At 35.1% G+C, this 17,494-nt stretch overlaps 3 protein-coding genes across 11 annotated transcripts; 1 reads left to right on the top strand and 2 right to left on the bottom strand.

Moving 5' to 3' along the window:
- Positions 1–662: 662 nt before the first annotated feature.
- On the bottom strand, positions 663–1,547 carry LOC111881521 (uncharacterized). Its single transcript, XM_052769669.1, has 2 exons — positions 1,208–1,547; positions 663–1,135 (listed from the first exon to the last, which is right to left on the bottom strand). Exons 1-2 carry the CDS (start codon positions 1,545–1,547, stop codon positions 663–665), a joined length of 813 nt encoding a protein of 270 aa, XP_052625629.1.
- Positions 1,548–1,976: 429 nt separating this feature from the next.
- On the bottom strand, positions 1,977–3,452 carry LOC111881522 (uncharacterized). The gene is made up of 3 exons (XM_023877910.2): positions 2,593–3,452; positions 2,455–2,546; positions 1,977–2,326 (listed from the first exon to the last, which is right to left on the bottom strand). The coding sequence occupies exons 1-3, from the start codon at positions 3,450–3,452 to the stop codon at positions 1,977–1,979; spliced, it is 1,302 nt and encodes a 433-aa protein (XP_023733678.2).
- Positions 3,453–5,102: 1,650 nt separating this feature from the next.
- LOC111881562 (sufE-like protein 2, chloroplastic) lies at positions 5,103–11,210 on the top strand. Of its 9 annotated transcripts, XM_042900070.2 has the most exons (6): positions 5,914–8,491; positions 8,915–8,972; positions 9,421–9,496; positions 9,788–9,859; positions 10,000–10,072; positions 10,784–11,210. In XM_042900070.2, exons 3-6 carry the CDS (start codon positions 9,477–9,479, stop codon positions 10,904–10,906), a joined length of 288 nt encoding a protein of 95 aa, XP_042756004.1. In that variant the 5' UTR covers positions 5,914–8,491; positions 8,915–8,972; positions 9,421–9,476; the 3' UTR covers positions 10,907–11,210. The 9 variants fall into 9 exon arrangements, with proteins under 9 accessions (XP_023733727.1, XP_052625183.1, XP_042755999.1 ...); XM_052769223.1 differs by lacking the exon at positions 5,914–8,491 and adding an exon at positions 5,104–5,883 and having other exon boundaries at positions 10,000–11,136; XM_042900065.2 differs by lacking the exons at positions 5,914–8,491; positions 8,915–8,972; positions 9,421–9,496 and adding exons at positions 5,104–5,883; positions 10,584–10,636 and having other exon boundaries at positions 10,784–11,130.
- Positions 11,211–17,494: the final 6,284 nt, after the last annotated feature.

Here is a 17,494-nt window from a genome sequence, read left to right as displayed (position 1 = left end):
ATATATATATATATATATATATATATATATATATATATATATATATATATATATATATATATATATATATATATATATATATATATATATATATATATATATTGCTAACAAATTTAATTTGTAAAATACACGTGTTACATTTTTATAAGATAAAGTCTGTTTTTAAATATTTCGCAAAATATTTATGTTTTATATGTAGTTCTGTCTCTGTCTCTTTCTCTCTCTCTCTCTCTCTCTCTCTCTCTCTATATATATATATATATATATATATATATATATATATATATATACTAGGTTAAAACCCGTGGAACCCATGGGTGTTGATTTTGAATTGAATTTAAAAATTAATTATTTAATAAAATAATATTTCATTAATTCTGATAACTTATGAATTGTAATATTGCATTTTTCAATAAATTTTTTTTATTTGTAAGTATTTAATTACAAAGTAAATGGGAAGTATTTAATTAGGAATGAAGATTTTTGAAAACTCTTATTTTTTATGCATGATTCTTGTTGGACATATGCAGATGATGCATTACCAATGTGTGTAATGAAATTAACATAAAATACAACAATACGTAATTATAAAAAAATACAGTAATATGATGGATTAAGTGTGATTTGCTAAAAATGAATAAAATATGCTACAAAAAAGTTGGCTACAAATTTCGAAAAACTTCCTTATAAACAACATTGGAAGTTTTATTTGTGAGTTTGTCATCTTTATCTAAAATTAATAATTTTAATCCCTCTCTGCTCTGAACTCTAGATAAGGCAACATACAATTGTCCATGTGAAAAAACTGGATCTTTCAGAAACAAACCAACCTTTGATAACGATTGTCCTTGACTTTTATTAATAGTCATTGCAAAATATACGGCCAAAGGAAACGGTCTTCTTGTGAATTTGAAGGGAATCTTTTTTTCTGATGGAGTTAAAGACATTCTTGGAATAAAAGTCCGATTTCCAATATTAGTTCCAGTTATTATACGTGCCTCAATAACATGTTTTCCCAATGATAACACCTGTAGTCTTGTGCCATTACATAAGCCGTTTTTCTGATCAATATTTCTCAGTAACATTACCGGAACACCAATTTTTAAAACTAACTTATGATTTGGTAAACCGGATACTTTGAAACCATTTAATACATCAAGAGAGTATAAATTTGCATCAAATTGATCATGGAGAAATTCGGATTCACATATGTTGTCTGAACTTAAATATTCAACTTCATCTCCTGGAAACTTCTTAAGCAAACAGTCGTTTATTTCCTGGACAACTTCATTTTTTGGAGCAAGTATCGCTCTTTCTTGGAAATAATTTATATCGCTATAGTTCTCTAAAATTGAAGGATATACAAACTCAATTAAGGAACCTATAGGATCATGTGAATCATTAATGAGAATATCATCCGGAATATCGATAATCGTTTCACTGTCGTTTGGACCACCAAGTTTTCTTTCTCCTATATCCAATAACCAATTTGCAAAATCTCTTATTTTTTCTATATCTGATTGATCCCTTCCAACAGTTAGCCTCATGTTTTTTGTTAATCTATGGACTTTGCAATGTTCTCATAAATATGAAGAACTCAAAGAAGCATTTACAATATTCTGTCTACTACCACCCGGAACAACAAGTAGAATCTGTCTAAAATCTCCTCCAAAGACAATAACTTTCCCTCCAAATGGAATATTTGAGATGGTTGAATTTACGCACCTGAATAAATCCTTCAAAGTTCGATCTAAAGCTTCAAATGCATGCTTATGGACCATAGGTGCTTCATCCCAAATTATTAAAGAGGTTTTTCTTATTAAGTTAGCCAACTCACCGTCTGGATTTATGTTACAAAAAGAATCCTCTGTAAGCTCAAATGGAATTATAAATCGAGAGTGTGCTGTTCTACCACCGAGCAATAATAAGGAAGCAATACCGCTTGAAGCAACATTTAATAAATATTTCCTTCATATCTAATTGCTGTAGATATTGTTTTCCATAAAAAAAGTTTTACCCGTTCCACCATAACCATAAACAAAGAAGACACCTCCTTTATTTTCTTGCATAGCACTCATGATGTTTAGGAAAATGTTACGTTGCTCATTTGTTAATGCAAGAAACATACGATCATAGTCATTCTTTATAACGGGAATGTCGTAATCTAGCTCCTCGGTGATAAGTCGATTGTTTGAAGAAGAAACGGATTCAACATCTGGGTATGACATGTTTTTGAAGTTTTTGAGAGTAGAGTTGTTTCGAAGTAAAATTTGTTGTATTTCGAACAAAGTTAAGTTCTTAAATTCATCGACTCCGAGTGACAATTCTGCACGAAAATATTAAATAATTAATAAAATATGTGGTCGATATTTAATAATTTTATTACTAATTATTTAATGGCTGTTGAATAATAAAAAGAAATTAATTTAAAAAAAATAAGAAACAATGTAATACCTGCAGACTTAAATCTTTGTCGTTGGCTATATAGAATTCCATCTGCCAAATATTCCCATGTATTTTCCCAAACGACCTCTGGTTTAGACATACTATTACACATCAACAATGTAGCAAATAAAAAGCGTAGATAAAAACCTAGAATGACTTGTTTCTTTAATTGCATCAATGTATTCCTTGTCATCATCTAATAGCCCGAGTGCATAACAAGCATCTCTAAAAGAAGAATGTGTTTGACCATTTACCATGCGAATTTCATCAAATGATGTTGGTCCTTTTACTTTATTTAAAAGAATCCTTAAGAAATATGCTTCACCTAGTTTAGGTGAAACAGAATGAATTCTACCGATGGCTTTTCCTACTTTCCTTCGCTTCCAAAACCGACCATTTAATATCCAAACAAACTTTGTAGGGAATTCAACATATGTGAGTTTTTGTGCTTTACTGTCGATTGCATTACACTCCATCCAAGCTGTGAACTTTGAAGCCGCAACAGAAGGTTTGTCAAGAACATCAGGAATATCATCGTCTTCGCCATATACAATCTGCTGTTGATTAGGAAGATGAAAAGGTAGTCTGACAACAGAAGGATATCTGCAATGAACATAATATTTAAAAATTCGCCATAATGCTTCACATGCTGATAAATATCTACAATCGTAATATTCAGCTATTTCATCGACCGCATCATTATTTTCACATTCATTGTTGGTTGGTACAACAACAACTGTAGCTCTATCAGGACCCTTATTTATGTATTTAAACAAATACTTTATAGAAGATCCCTGATTGCACCATTTAATATTAATATGTGTCTGATATCTTTTCAATAGATATTTGTTGTATGGAACAACATTTCTATTATCCAACCTAACACCTGATTTTTCTACAAAATGACCATCGTTTCTTCGCCTATATAACAGAAAACCATTCTGATCAACAGACGAATGATTACTGAATTGTTTTGGAAAGTTTTTAGAGCACTTTTTATCCACCATGCATGGACAATTCATATTTTCAGCTCTACATGGACCATGAATCATAAACTCATTTACAAGTGAATACAATTCAGGATCTTCGCAAAATATTTATGCTTTCGCATGAACCTCTCTCTCTCTCTCTCTCTCTATATATATATATATATATATATATATATATATATATATATATATATATATATATATATTGCTAACAAATTTAATTTCTAAAATACATGTGTTAGATTTTTATAAGATAAAGTCTGTTTTTAAATATTTCGCAAAATATTTATGTTTTATATGTAGTTCTCTCTCTCTCTTATATATATATATATATATATATATATATATATATATATATATATATATATATATATATATATATATATATATATATATATATATTACTTTATAAAAAGTCAATTTATAATTAACTATTTATAATGAGTTTTTTTTTAAAAATAATGTAATTTCAACTAATATAAATATTTTAAAATTTAATTAGAATGTTTATATGGTAAAATAAGATTTTTTTTAAACAACCCTATATATAATCCCTATATATAATGATAGTGTGACTAGCTAGTCGTTAGCTTCTTATAGACAAAAATATAAATAAATTTTAAAGATAAATGAAAGAGCAGCCTTTATATAGAGTCTTTTGAGTGGGACAACGAAAATGTAAGCAATGACGATATATTGGTCATACCACATTCAACACATTCCGTTTACAAACCCACACAATCACACATATATTATTCTAACTATACCTGTTACAATAAGAAAATATCAAAAAAAAAAAACTATAAACTCTATATCGCGATACATTTTAATATGAACAAATACATAAGTCGGATGGAAGATAAATACTAGTATCTATTTAGCAAGGGGTCAAATTTTCTTTAAAAGTGATTACCATGATTAAAATTTACGGTTGAGAAATACATAATTAAAGTTAAAAGATAATTATTTAAAATCACATTTATTTTCAACTTCACAATTGTTACCGGAGAGAATGGGTGTGGTTTTTTATCTATGGTTCTGCCACATCATCATCCAAAATATCGCATTCATCATATATGCAGTAGGAACCACACTTTTCTTTCTTTTCATCTAAATAGTCTCTCTCTCTCTCTCTCTTATACCATACCTAGTTTGTGGCAAAAAACCACACTGACACCAATGCGGCGTCTATGTGTCAGAGTAAGAAGTGTGGTTTTTGCGGCACCATACCCTCAAACCTAAGGGTTTCTTATTTCTTCACAATTAATTTTATTTTTAAAAATAAAACAAAATCAAAATCAAACCAATTTTATCTTATATCATAATACAAAATATAAATATATAACGACTTTAAGTCGTATAAACATGTTGGTAATCAATAAACAGATCAATTTGTCTGCAAGTAAAGTTATAAAATAATGAATATTGAAAACCATAAGTAACATTTACATATTTAAAGAAATTATTAAATAATCTAAAAAGTAAATATTTTAGATGATTAGTATACAGTAGTCAGAGTAGAACACCAAATCATGCTAGAATATTCTTCCCCCTCCTATAATTTTCTGATTATTTTAATTTATTTAATATAACATTTTATTTAATTCAAATATTTTCTATTTAAAAACTAATTTTTATTTAATTTGTTATGCAGAATCCTATATATAATCCACTCCTCTTCTGACAGGCTCCACACTTCAAGGACCTTTCTCCCTCTCCTCCGCCGTCTCTCCTCCGTCGTACCATCACCTACCAACTGATTCCGGCCGTTATCTTCATCTAAAAAACTGTCACTAACCACCATCTGAAATGAACTCCGCCTCCACCTCCGCCGCCGTCTTCAGATCACCAACACGCTTTATTCTTCCACCTCCACCATCAAATTCATCTAATCCTAACCTTTCGCGCATCCAATACAAACGAAACAAATCAAATCGACGCTCCAATTCCACCAGATCCCTCCAAATCTCCCATCCAAAACACGTAACACCGCCTGATCCTCCAAATTTCTCGAATTCACTCACAGTCGGCGAGAAGCTCGAGATTCTGGTTTCCGAATTCAAATCCTTAACGGAGCCGATCGACAGAGTGAAACGGTTGATACACTACGCAAGTCTCCTCCCGGAGTTCGAAGAGTCAGGTAGGGTGGAATCAAACAGAGTCACCGGATGTACAGCTCAAGTGTGGCTGGAGGTGATGATGGATGTCGATGGAACAATGAGATTTAGAGTGGATAGCGATTCGGAGATTACAAAAGGTTTTTGCTACTGTTTGATTTGGTTATTGGATGGGGCGACGGCCGGCGAAGTTATTGGAATCAGACTTGATGATTTAGGGGAAATGAATGTGGGAATATTGCCGATTAGGGCTAGTTCTAGAGTGAATACATGGCATAATGTGTTGCTCAGCATGCAGAGAAGAACCAAAGCTTTGATCATGGAGACTTATGGTGATCCCTCTCTTCCTTTACTACAATAGTTAAAATAAGAAAAGTCAATTAGCATAACATAGTTTTTCTTTTCAGTTTATTTTGATTGAATTAAATTGTAGTATTTAAATAGCTCACTATATTATTTTTTGTATATTAAAATCATTAAGTTTTTTTTTTTTATTTTTATTATATCAATATTGTCAAGATCGGGATCCCATATATGATCGTTTTTAAGTTTGCAAGTTCGGGTTCGGGATCCTAAGATCACACAAAATAAAACATAATATGAACTTATAATTTTAAAACATAAAAAATATCTCAAACATTCAGTTTCCGTTCAAAAGCTATAAAAACATTAAAATATTAGTCACAACTCATAACACAAATAATAAATGGTAAACCGGTAAAAGAAAAAAAGACATAAAATGGTGAATTTTTTTTTTTTTTTTCATTTAAAAAAAATCAAGTGGAGGTAGGATCTGATCGGATTCTGATTCTATGATCCTATCTATGATCTTACGATCTTACCTACGATTATATCTCAAATATGATCCATATACAATCTGACCCATTTCATACTTAGGATCGTATGATCCCACGGTCATTTTGACAACCTTAGATTATATTAATATTTTATAACTACATAAATCTAAAAAGCTAGTTACATAACATGTGTTGAAATGACTTCTAGCCCAACGGTATCAGGTGTTGTCCTCACTCCTTGAGGTTGAGGGTTCAACATAGGTAGATTTAAGGAGTAGTATATGAGTAGGTGTGGGGGTGGGGGTAGGTGTGAGTTTGTGTGTGTATGGGTGTGTGTTTGTGGGGGTGTGGGTGGGTATGTGTGTGTGTGGGTGCGTTGGTGGGTATGCATGAGTGTGTGTGTGTGTTTGTGGGTAGGTATGTATGTGTATGTGTGTTTGTGGGTTCGTGTGTGTGTGCGCGGGTGTGTGTGTGTGTGTGTGTGGGTGGGTATGTATATGTGTGTGTGTTTGTGGGTTGGTGTGTGTGTGTGTGTGCGGGTGGGGGTGTGTGTGGGTGGGTATGTATGTGTGTGTGTTTGTGGGTTGGTGTGTGTGTGTGCGGGTGGGTATGTATGTGTGTGTGTTTGTGGGTTGGTGTGTGTGTGTGCGGGTGGGCGTGTGTGTGTGTGGGGATGGGTATGTATGTGTGTGTGTTTGTGGGTTGGTGTGTGTGTGTGGGGATGGGTATGTATGTGTGTGTGTGTTTGTGGGTTGGTGTGTGTGTGGGGGTAGGTGTGTGTGGGGGTGGGGGGTGTTAAGGCGGGGGTAAGTAGAGGTGGATGGGGTGGGAGTGGGTGTGTGTTTATATTTTAGAAAAATTTTGGAATTAGAAAAATGTAGAAAACAATGATTATCAGTTTTCCAAAAATTTCCAACCTCTTTGTAATTTTAGAAAACGGAAAATTTTCATTTTCCGTGAAAAATTTAGAAAAATAGACGAACTAAACGCGTTTTCAAAATTCTCACTTTTCTTGGAATTTTTTTTCGAAAAACGGCCTATTTTTCCACAACTAAACGCACCCTTAGGTTGCGTTTAGTTACGGAAAAACAATTTTCATTTTTCGTTTTTTGTTTTCCCTTTTCGATTTTCGTTTTTCGTTTTCATTTTTCATTTTCAGGTTTAGAAAATTAGAAAACATGTTTAGATGTGTATTTTTCTATCGGTTTTCATTTTTAGAAACAATAGCGGTGGTAGGGTGTGGATGGGGGCGGTGACGGTAGCGGGTCGGCGGCGGTGGTGGTGATGACAGGCGATGGTGGTGGCGGCGACAATTATGTCAGTGGTGGTGATGGCGGCGACAGCGGTGGTGGTGGTGCTAGTGACGGGTTAGTGGTGGTGGTGGTGGTGATGGTGATGGTAGGTTGGTGATTATCGTGGTGGTGTTGGGTTGGTGGGGGTCCGAGTGTGTGTTTGTGTGTGTATATGTGTGTTTGTGGGGGTAGGTGTAGGTTTGTGTGTGTGGGTGTGTGTGTCTGTGAGGGTGGAGGTAGGTGTGGGTTTGTGTGTGTGTTGGTGTGTGTTTGTGGGGGTGTGGGTGGGTATGTGTGTGAGTGTGTTTGTGTGGGTGTAGGTGCATTGGTGGGTATGTGTGTGTGTGTGTGTTTGTGGGGTGGGTGTGTGTCTGGGTGGATATGTATGTAAGTGTGTGTGTGTGTGTGTGTTTGTGGGTGTGTGTGTGGGGGTGGGTATGTATGTGTGTGTGTGGGTTGGTGTGTGTGTGTGTGTGTTTGTGGGTTGGTGTGTGTGTGTGTGTCTGTGTGTGTGCGGGTGAGTGTGTGTGGGGGTGGGTATGTATGTGTGTGTGTGGGTAGGGGTAGGTAGAGGTGGATGGAGTGGAGTCGGTGTGTGTTTATATTTTAGAAAAAATTTGGAATTAAAAAAATGTGGAAAACAATGACACAAATCTTCTTCTTCGTTCTCCACCAAACCTCTCTGTTGCGACACCGCCTCCGCCAAAGCCTCCGTCGGTGAGTTGCAGGATCCGTCGGTGGGTTGCTGATGTTGCAGTACTTCCACCGCTTCTCATCCAACCCTTCTCTTTGTTTCTTCTTCGTATGTCTGACCATCGGAAGCCACCACCTGTGTCGACGATGATTGAAAGGTATTTTCTCCACCCTTCTAATTTGTTTGTCGTTCCTTGCATTCCCTAGCTGCCTCCAAACCACCACCTCACTATGTTCCTTTTCTTCTACACCTCGAATATTCAGCTCTTCTACGACCGACATCATCTAGAGATTGAACATCACCAACCGCTTCTCTCAAACAGCTCGATATTCAATCGAAGTTTTGAGTGCAATGCATTGATCTTCACATCAAATGGCTTCATCGTAACCATCTGCAATTAATTCCACTGTTCTTTTCTTTTTCTTTCTCTATTCCACACCACAGAAACTCCGCACTATAAACACTGTCGTTTCCTTCGCCCAATAGCTACCTTATTCATGTTTCTTCTGTGGAGGTTTGATGAAATTTTGTTCAATGTTCCATATTAGGGATTACTAAAATTGAATTTTTCTTATTGTAGAGTCCTTGATGTTGTCACTTGATGGAGGGGGAGCGGTTTCTTCTGGAAGCATAACATGGTTTGTTCGTGGTTCTTTTTTAAGAAAGAGCATGTTAAATGTTACCGTTCTTCTATTATGTAAATTGTTCACCTTATAAAACTATATTAAAATAGAATCTTTTGGGTACCCTGTGAAAAATTTAAGTGGGTGAATTCTTGGATATGCCTATCCTGACTGGATCACTCTATGAAATTAATAACCTTGAATTCATCATAATGATCAAATGTTTGACCATGAAGGTAAATAATTGAATATAGAACCCTTTGGTTATAGGTGGATGTCAACGAGGCTTCCACATACACTGTTATTTAGGTCAAACATGAGCTTTTCCATTTTTCTTTTCTTTCAAACTCCAATTCCAGTGAAAAATTACATTACCATAGAGTAAGAAGTGACTTAAAGCCTATGAAAGATAAAGGTACATGGATGTAGTTATGTTATGATACTTAACTATTTCAAAATACAGAGTAATTAATATTTTGGGCTGCATCAACAACCTCCACGTGTATTGCAAGAACTTTCATGGATGAAATTGCTTACAGGTTAGATACATGATACAATAATACATCATTGCATTCATAATAATATCTGTCCAATTTACATGAAATAGAAAAATATCTTAAAATTAATGTTTTGGGCCGCAAAAATGGAGAAAATATACATTGACGTTTATTTGGAACCAATTTTGTATTAAAAAGATATTTTATACATAGAAAAAGTGAAATATGAGATATAGAAATAAACTATATACCGGCCTTATATTGATATTATTATTATTATTATTTGTGCTCCTTTTTTTAATTATGTATTTTGTTTCTTGGTGTTCAAAACAGAGTACAATCATTGCTTTATTGGATATTTGGAACGAGGATTGTTTTGTATGTCAATGATATTGCTATGATTAGGTAAAATTATCAAAGTGAAATGTTGCAAAATCTTAACTTTCAGTTAATGATTATCATTCCCATTTCCCAATTTACCCTTACTCTTTCACCATGAATAAAAAAAGATAACTTTTGTTTTTTCATTTCTTCTACATTTGCAGGTTGTTCTACCGGGAAAATAGAGACAACACCGGTCTGTTCCTCCGATTCAGCTCATGCCAACCATTCCTCCAGGTACAATTTAGAATGAGCTTTACAAAATTCTCGAACCTGTCTTCAACTTTATCTGTTTTACCCTTTCGTTGCTTCTCTTGCTTTCCAGATTTGTTTTCAGCTTCTTTATAAGTTTTTTTTTAATTGATTGGTTATGTTTTTTAAATTTTCAGTAAATTGAATAGACTTTTAATGGTTGGGTCCATGTGATGTTCATGTGGCTTTTTCGACTTCAGTCGGTAGTAAATGGTGATTGTGGATTGACTGAGTTTCAAATATGGTTATTTAGTTTTGGATAAATAAACACAACGATGTGACCATTTGTTTGTGCAAAGTCTAATTTAGGGTAATCTTATCAACAACCAGTTTAGTTTTTTTTTGTTTCTTAAATTCTTTTTATTGATTTGATTATTATGTTTTAAGGGTTTTTGCTATGAGCTTGACTTTGATGCACGAATAATTCAACTATTTTTTAAGAAACAAGGCTTTAATGCAACGTATGTCCTATGTCGTGTGATTTCCGTAATTGAAGATGTGCCGTACAGAATCCAATTGATTCAAGGCAACTTTTAAAGGCACAATAAGGTATTAAATTGATCTCCTACACTAATTGAATCAAAGCCTTGATAAATGGCAGTGGAGCAAAACCATATTTCTGTTTCACTTTTGTTTGTAAATCTATTTTCTTTATATTTAAAAAAATATTTTTATAACTTTTGTTTTTGCATTTAGATGACATTTTTATTGTTAATGAAATCGAAGAAGACGGTGGAGGGATGGGGTAAGTATGAAGATGTTCTTTCTGTATTTATTGTAGATTGCATTGCACTTTCATTTAAAACTACGTGGATATAAGATTGTATTTTCATTGTTTTCGAAAACTTATTCAAATATAGCATTGTACTTATTTTGGTAGCATGATCTATCATTACATTTCCATTCATCCGATTGATGGAAAATTACACAGAATAGCAACATACTTTAATTTGGATACCAATTTATGTAATGTACTTCATTATTTGTCTCAGAAAACGAACACATTCCGCCTCGCGCAACGCGCGGATAACCCCTCTAGTTCTTTTTAGTTATTTAGTTGTAAACTAATAATCTAATCAAAGTTAAAAATCAATATAATAGTTTAATAAACATCAAAATTAAAATAATAAATAATAATATAATACACTGTATTTTCTAAAACTTGTTCCTAAACTATACAAATAAAATAATTTAATTGTATTTTCGAAGTTTCTTAGTCTAATATAGTGTATTTTTATAACATATGCCCTTAAAATATTATAAAACTTATAAAATTTTACCAAAAAGTTTCTATCCGTGGTATCAAGTCTTGTCTTTTCTTTTTAAAATCTAGAATTAAAGTCCTGTTTGAAACATATATGATATTAAAATCAATTTAGTAGAAATAGATAAAGATTTATCTTTCAGAAAAAAATATTATAATCCTTTACTCCAATTTTGGAAAGAAAACATGCGACATGGCCCTACACATTCCGTTGGAATCATATTAGCGGGTCAGTAGAGATTCCCAAGGTAATCCATATTCTATACCAAGGATTTCCAAAAATAGGTTAATAATAATGCAAATTGAAAAGGAAATTTTTCAAAAGCTTATTATTTTAGTTTAGGACAAAACAGTAAAAACGGTATTTGTGGTATATATATATATATATTCTTTTTTTTTTTTTTGGATTTTGATTTAAATCCTGATTTTTTTTAATTGTTGTCCTTTTAAGCTAGTTTGTATGTGGAAATTTCACTTTTCAAATTGAAAAGACTAAAATACTAGTAATATGTTTATTTTTCATCTTTTAAACTATTTTATAATAAATAAATACAAAAAGACTCTCTCTCTCTCTCTCTCTCTCTCTCTCTCTCTCTCTCTCTCTCTCTCTCTCTCTCCTGGTTTGTGACTCCATCTGCAAAAAACGAACCCTATATGTCTTCTTCACCATTTTCTTTTTACCATTGTTGGATCATTCAACTTTAAACATAAAATTAGTTCCAAAAACCCTAGACCAAGAAGCTATGACAGAAGATGATCTGTATGTGAGTGTGTGTTTGTGTGTGTCTATGGCAAAATATTGTTGCCTCGTTGGTTTATAACCAAATTCCCTTTTAGCAAAGCTAATATTTGCATATGTAAACTGAACATCACCATTTCTAGGCAACTTCATCACCATTCTCTTCGCTTTCACTTTCAGTAATTTCTCAAAAATGCTCACAAGATCTGATACAAGAACATGTGAGGTATTCTCGAAATTGAAAACCCTCAATTGTATATGTTCTATCTTCTTTCGTGCTGAAACATCCCAAAATTACAGTCCAAAAATTTCATTTTTATTTATAAATAAAACCATAGTAAACCAATCATCTCATAAAAACATAGGTGATAGTATCTCAAAACATCATATCAAAGCATTGTATCAAAATTGATGGGTTTTAGCCATAAGAACTTTCCTATGTGCGCATGCAAAACCCTAATGCTTGGATCTAGGCTTTCTAACTAAACATGCTTTGAATCCAAGACTTCTAATGGCTAATTAGGTTAAATAACAACATTGAAACAGATCTAGAACCATACCTTTGAATTCCTTGTTGATCTTGTTGTCTTGGAGCTTCTAGAGTCACAATTGTCACTCCTCTAATGGCTTACAAACACCGATAGCAAAGAAGATGATTTAGGAGAGAGGAGAGGGGAGGAAATCGGCTAGGGTTCTCTTACTTTAGGTGAGGTGCCGATTTCCCTTGCCCATGGGATCTATTTATACTTGTAGACTCCTTAAGGGTTACAACCTAAACCCTAATTGGATAATCTTCTCTTAAGGCTATCCAAATCCTTTCCTTAGATAAGTCATGGGCGATTTTGAAGTTATCCTAGCTTCTAGAATTCGTCCACTATATATCTATAAGGATTTATAGTCTAAAGCTTAACTATCAAACAATTGACAGTTTATACCCCTTTATTTAATTAATCTCTTTAAGTCACCAAATTAATTCCAATTAATTCTATGACTTATATTAATCAAATAACAATATATTATTCTTTATATTATTCCCATAATATATTAATAATATTTACTCTTTCTTAATAAATCATCCTATCAAGTTGCTATGGTGAAGGCAACCCAAAAGGACCATGCACAACCGGGTCAAATACTTGCCTAGTATAGTTGTAGCCTTAGACACTATTCCAACAGTCTCCCACTTGGATAAGTCTAGTAACTATATGCACAAGTACAATTCGGTTTGCAATCGTAGCTCTCAAAGACCCTGTCAAACTCTGATCTAATCAATCTTGTCCTTTAGATAAGGGATCGTACAGTCCTTTGTTAGATATCATGCTGACAATCCTATGGAATGGTTAGTCAAGCATTTAGGTTTCTCGATCTCTGATTTATTTGACATAGAACTTAATTGAACACACCAATTCAGTTCTGACCAGGCCCGGCACATAAGTCAAATCAAATCATCGAGCGGCCGAGATATCACTTTTACCTTCTTAGATAAAAGTTATAGATAAACTTCGACTTATATGCATTTACTTATTCATTAATCAACTATACACAACAATGCGTTTTATAACATCGAGTTACTGATGCGTTTTCGCATTATCAATGTACAATCAAATAACAAATAACAAACCATATATCTAGGTTTTAAGACTATATGATATTATCGTCTTGCGATCACCCTTTTATATCATATTCCATAAGGTGATTCCAGCAAGCGCGGGTTTGTTCCAATGCTCAAAACTAGTTCATAAGCACTCATGAACGTTGCAGCAACCCTTTTGCTATGTCTAAAACCATTTAGACAATCTACACACCAATTCATGACAATCTTCATTCATATCTACTTCCAATATATGAACGATTGTGGATAATTTGAACAATTAGATTATTCTTAATAAACTCAATTATTCTGGAAGTCAAAACATGCAAAGTGAAACAATAGTTAAACAATTAACATAAGACAGTAACATTACTCATAAATAAAACTCCTTTATTTAATCATTAAATGTTAATTACATTTATCTATTACACGTTTCTAACACTATCTAATCTATGCTAATATCATCCTTCAGCCCAATACTCCTAGCATGCTGCAAGTGCTTAACCCTACTCAGTCCCTTCGTAAGCGGATCTGCTGGGTTATCTTCTGATGATATCCTCTTCACTACGAGTTGTCCTTCTTCTACACGATGTCTAATGAAATGATATTTTCTGTCGATATGTCTTGATCTACCATGATCCCTCGGTTCCTTGGTCAAGGCAACCGCTCCTTCGTTATCACAGAAAATTTCCATAGGCTCCTTTATGGCGGGTACAACTCCAAGATCACCGATGAAGTTTTTCAGCCATATTGCCTCCTTTGACGCTTCGCTCGCTGCAATGTACTCTGATTCGCACGTTGAATTAGCTACGGTCTCCTGCTTGGAACTCTTCCATGTCACTGCTCCTCCATTTAGGGTAAAGACCCAACCCGACTATGAACGGTAGTTGTCCCTGTCGGTCTGAAAACTGGCGTCACTGTACCCTCGCACCTTCAAGTCATCACTCCCTCCGAGGACTAAGAACCATTCCTTCGTCCTCCGAAGGTACTTAAGGATATTCTTCACCGCAATCCAATGTGCTCTGCCAGGATTCCCTTGATATCTGCTAACCATGCTCAAAGCGAAGGCTACATCGGGGCGAGTACAAGTCATAGCGTACATGATTGAGCCAACTGCAGAAGCGTATGGTACTCGGCTCATTTCTGCTATCTCAACTTCGGTACTCGGACTTTGAGTCTTACTCAATTTGGCATTACTCTGTATCGTTAATTCTCCCTTCTTCGAGTTTTCCATACTAAATCGTTTTAGTACTTTATCCAAGTAAGTATTCTGACTAAGTCCAATTAGTCTCTTACTTCTTTCTCTTACTATCCTTATTCCCAAAATGTAAGAAGCCTCTCCGAGGTCCTTCATAGCGAAGCACTTCCCGAGCCAGGACTTAACCTCCTGCAGAGTTGGGATGTCGTTTCCTATGAGTAATATGTCATCGACATATAGAACGAGGAAGCTTACTATACTCCCACTGGCATTGACATATACACAAGATTCATCTTCGCTTCGTACAAATCCAAACTCTTTGACTTTCTCATCGAAGCAAAGATTCCATCTGCGAGATGCTTGCTTAAGTCCATAAATGGACTTCTCAAGCTTACACACTCTATTCGGATGCTTCGGATCCATAAACCCCTCTGGCTGAGCCATGTAAACATCCTCAGCCAACTTTCCGTTAAGAAAAGCGGTCTTGACATCCATTTGCCAAATCTCATAATCATGAAATGCGGCAATTGCTAGCATCACTCTAATAGATTTAATCTTCGCAACTGGTGAGAAGGTCTCATCATAGTCAACTCCGGGAGTTTGAGTAAAGCCCTTCGCAACCAATCGTGCTTTATATGTGTGTACCTTTCCATCCACGTCGGTCTTCTTCTTGAAGATCCATTTGCACCCAAAGGTCTTACGTCCGGGCACATAATCAACCAAATTCCAAACTTGGTTATCATACATGGATTGGATCTTGCTATCCATTGCCTCTTTCCACTTTGCAGACTCCGGGCCAGCCATGGCTTCCTTATAGCTATTAGGTTCATCAAGATTTATTAGTGTATCATCACTAATATACGTGTCCCCTTCGGTAGTAATATGAAAACCATAAAACTGGGGATGAACTCTAACTCTATCGGAACGTCTAAGAGGTAAGGATTCGTCAATCGGTTCAACCGGAGTTTCCTCCTCGGGTTGAGTGCCAGCGGTAGAGGTTCCTTCATCTATCGACTCTTGAATTTCTTCAAGTTCGATTTGCCTCCCACTGTCTCCTTGGCTTATGAGTTCTCGCTCTTGGAAAACTCCTCTCCTTGCAACGAAGACAACATTGTCCTTCGGTCTATAGAAGAGATATCCAAAGGATGTCTGCGGGTAGCCGATGAAAATACATCGCTCACTTCGAGGTTCGAGCTTGTCGTGAGTATCTCGTCTTACGAAAGCCTCGCAACCCCAAACCTTGATATGTGCCAATGAGGGAGCTTTCCCTGTCCACATCTCGTGAGATGTTTTGGCAACCTTCTTGGTAGGGACTTGGTTAAGGATATGGGCGGCAGTCTCTAAGGCATACCCCCAAAAAGAGATAGGTAGTGAAGCACGACTCATCATAGAGCGAAACATATCCAATAAGGTTCGATTACGCCTTTCTGCCACACCATTCAACTGCGGTGTCCTAGGAGGCGTCAATTGCGAAACTATTCCACACTCCTTGAGATAATCGTGGAATTCAAGACTTAGGTACTCTCCTCCTCGATTGGATCGAAGCATCTTGATTTTCCTGCCCAATTGATTCTCCACTTCATTCTTGAACTCTTTGAACCTTTCAAAGGTTTCTGACTTTTGCTTGATTAAATAGATATACCCATATCTACTATAATCATCGGTAAAAGTCACGTAGAAGCGGTTTCCATCCTTCGTGGTTGATCTAAACGGTCCACATACATCGGTATGTATTAGGTCCAATAGACCTTCACCCCTTTTACATGTACTCGTGAAGGGTGACTTGGTCATCTTTCCAAGTAAACAAGACTCGCATGTGTCATCTTCCCTAAGGTCGAATGACTCCAACACTCCATCCTATTGGAGTTGGGCTATGCGTTTCTTGTTGACATGTCCAAGACGACAATGCCACAAGGATGCTTTATCCATACTAGTGGAAGAATCTATATTCAAAACATCATTTCCTAAGTTATCAACAATCATAACAGTTTCATATATTCCATTACACGGTATAGCTTCAAAGTAAAAGACACCATTTAGATAAGCCAAAATAGAACCATTCTCATTATTAAAAGAAAATCTAAATCCTTGTCTATATAAACCATGAAATGAAATGATGTTTCTAGCCATTTCTGGCGAATAGCAACAATTGTTCAAATCTAAACGCAAATTATTCCTAAGCACTAAAGAATACACTCCAATCTTGGTCACATGCGATGATCTTCTGTTCCCCATGATTAGATTGATTCTTCCTTGCTCCACATCCCTACTTCTTCTTAGTCCCTGCACATTAGAACAAATGTGATAACCACAACCGGTATCAAGAAACCAAGAAATAAAATGATTAGAATCGTTAGATTTAATTGTGTATATACCTGCGAAAGATGGCTTGATCTTTCCTTCTTTGATTGCTTGCAGGTACTCTGGGAAGCTTCTCTTCCAATGTCCTATCTTGTGGCAGTGGTGACACTCTGCCTCCTTCGGGTTAGAACAGGGCTTAGCGGGATCAAATTTGGTCCCACTAGAAGAGGCACCATCTCGGGCTTTGACCTTGCGATAGTTCTTCGATGAAGCCTTCCTCTTCTTTCCCTTTCCTTGACCAATAGCCAAGACAG

This window comes from Lactuca sativa, chromosome 3 (assembly GCF_002870075.4).
Source record: "Lactuca sativa cultivar Salinas chromosome 3, Lsat_Salinas_v11, whole genome shotgun sequence".
NCBI classification, from domain to species: Eukaryota; Viridiplantae; Streptophyta; class Magnoliopsida; order Asterales; family Asteraceae; genus Lactuca; species Lactuca sativa.
Note: the sequence above shows the minus strand (reverse complement) of the source record. Positions and strands in the feature narration are given on the sequence as shown.

Excerpts from the sequence above, each read along its gene's own strand:
- LOC111881562 (XM_023877959.3), top strand. The coding sequence starts at position 5,244 with ATGAACTCCGCCTCCACCTCCGCCGCCGTCTTCAGATCACCAACACGC. Across the intron at positions 5,884-8,914 it reads TTTGATCATGGAGACTTATG|AGTCCTTGATGTTGTCACTT; the intron begins GTGATCCCTCTC and ends TTCTTATTGTAG.
- LOC111881522 (XM_023877910.2), bottom strand. The coding sequence starts at position 3,452 with ATGGTGGATAAAAAGTGCTCTAAAAACTTTCCAAAACAATTCAGTAAT. Across the intron at positions 2,547-2,592 it reads AAAGAAACAAGTCATTCTAG|TATGTCTAAACCAGAGGTCG; the intron begins GTTTTTATCTAC and ends GATGTGTAATAG. Across the intron at positions 2,327-2,454 it reads ACAAAGATTTAAGTCTGCAG|AATTGTCACTCGGAGTCGAT; the intron begins GTATTACATTGT and ends ATTTTCGTGCAG.
- LOC111881521 (XM_052769669.1), bottom strand. The coding sequence starts at position 1,547 with ATGAGGCTAACTGTTGGAAGGGATCAATCAGATATAGAAAAAATAAGA. Across the intron at positions 1,136-1,207 it reads TTTAAGTTCAGACAACATAT|TATCCGGTTTACCAAATCAT; the intron begins GTGAATCCGAAT and ends ATGGTTTCAAAG.